Source organism: Microtus ochrogaster, chromosome 5, assembly GCF_000317375.1.
Source record: "Microtus ochrogaster isolate Prairie Vole_2 chromosome 5, MicOch1.0, whole genome shotgun sequence".
In the NCBI taxonomy this organism is placed as follows: Eukaryota; Metazoa; Chordata; class Mammalia; order Rodentia; family Cricetidae; genus Microtus; species Microtus ochrogaster.
Window position 1 is genome coordinate 15,515,058 of NC_022012.1, and position 1,583 is coordinate 15,516,640.

The 1,583-nt window shown below is 45.4% G+C and overlaps 1 protein-coding gene across 6 annotated transcripts in view; it reads left to right on the forward strand.

The window, feature by feature from the left end:
* Positions 1–1,583, forward strand: part of Ilf3 (interleukin enhancer binding factor 3) — a 43,241-nt gene that overhangs the window by 25,194 nt on the left and 16,464 nt on the right. For 4 of the 6 annotated variants that reach the window (XM_005346894.3, XM_026779178.1, XM_026779176.1 and 1 more), the window contains exons 2-4: positions 235–334; positions 657–695; positions 1,086–1,312. In XM_005346894.3, coding sequence (XP_005346951.1) covers positions 332–334; positions 657–695; positions 1,086–1,312 — 269 coding nt within the window. In that variant the 5' untranslated portion in view covers positions 235–331. Of the gene's footprint in view, positions 1–234; positions 335–656; positions 696–1,070; positions 1,313–1,583 lie in introns of all 6 variants that reach the window. The other 2 variants (XM_026779177.1, XM_013346269.2) reach the window with 2 other exon arrangements.

Consider the following 1,583-nt stretch of genomic DNA (forward strand, 5'->3'; position numbering starts at 1 on the left):
TTTTTCGAGACAGGGTTTCTCTGTGGCTTTGGAGCCTGTCCTGGAACTAGCTCTGTAGACCAGGCTGCTCTCGAACTCACAGAGATCGCCTGCCTCTGCCTCCCGAGTGCTGGGATTAAAGGCGTGCGCCACCATCGCCCGGCAAACTCCTTCATCTTTACAACCAAGTATATGGCTTCTGAGATTATCTGTCTCTGGGGTATTTCAAACTAAAAAGGTTTTCTGGTCTTATAGATAGTTGAAGTATTGGTAACACCAAGGAAAGCTGTCACAATTTGAAAAGATAAACCAGGACTGATTTCCAGACACTACAAGAGAAAAGGAAGGAAAAATGGTAAGACAGTTTTTTTCTTTGCTCATAGACACTATTTCTTCACTTATATACAAAGATACCTGTAGCGTGTCCCCAAAGTATTTGATACTGTTAGAATTTTTGTCTTAGACATTTGAATTTCTAAAGTAATTACGTGTCACGACGTGAATACAGTAGTCCCCCCTTAGCCGTGTTCTGGCTTCCCGCGGATTCAGTTACCTGCGGTCCACCGCAGTCTGAAAATATTAAGTGGAAATTTTCAGAAAGAAAAAAATAGCTAAGTTTTAAATTGTGCACCGTCCTGATGCCTGCGTCATTCACCTCACTTCATCTCATCACGTAGGCATTGTATCATCATCACTTCATCACAAGAAGAAGAAGGGTGAGTAGGATGATCAGCTACTTGGAGGGAGAGCACATTCACATTCCGTCCTGTCTAAGCCCTTCCTGTGCCTGATTGACCAATTAAACTACCATACCAGTGTGCGTAGAGGTTAAACTCAGACCATATTTTGGTTTTGGTGCTATCCGCGGTTTAAGGCATCCACTGGGGTCTTGGAATGTGTACCCCGCGGATAAGGGGGGACTACTGTAGTATAGTGAGCGATACGTAAAGTACCCCATTTCTGCTGTTGCGTGGAGAGTATCCTCTCAGGCCCTTGGCCACATTCCCATAGTCTATCTTCTGTGAAGGATGGAATGGTACTAAGTGGTAACGGGTGGGCTGCTGCCTGTCCTTGCATCATTTTTAGTGTAGTTTTCACATTTCCAGCGTCCCATGAGAATTTTTGTGAATGATGATCGCCATGTCATGGCAAAACATTCTTCAGTATACCCAACGCAAGAGGAGCTGGAGGCCGTACAGAATATGGTATCTCACACTGAGCGAGCCCTCAAGGCTGTCTCTGACTGGATTGATGAGCAGGAGAAGGGCAATGAGTTCACCGAGGCAGACAATATGGACACACCCCCAGACGACGAGAGCAAAGAAGGGGCTGGGTGAGTCTCAGGTGCTTTCTCTCTCCCTCTCCCCCCTTTCTCTTTTTCTCTTTCTCTCTCTGTGTGTTTGTTGAGGAAGGCAGGTCTTTTCGGGCATGGTCTTATGTAGCCCAGACTTGCTTCCTCACTGTGTATTAAAGGCTGCCCTTGAATTCCTGATGCCTTCTGCCTCTGCTTTGCCTAGCTCTTGTAGTGTGTTTGTTTTGTTTTGTGACAGAATCTTAGGGGATAGCCTATGCTGACCTTCAGCTCTTTTTTTTTTTTTGTTTTT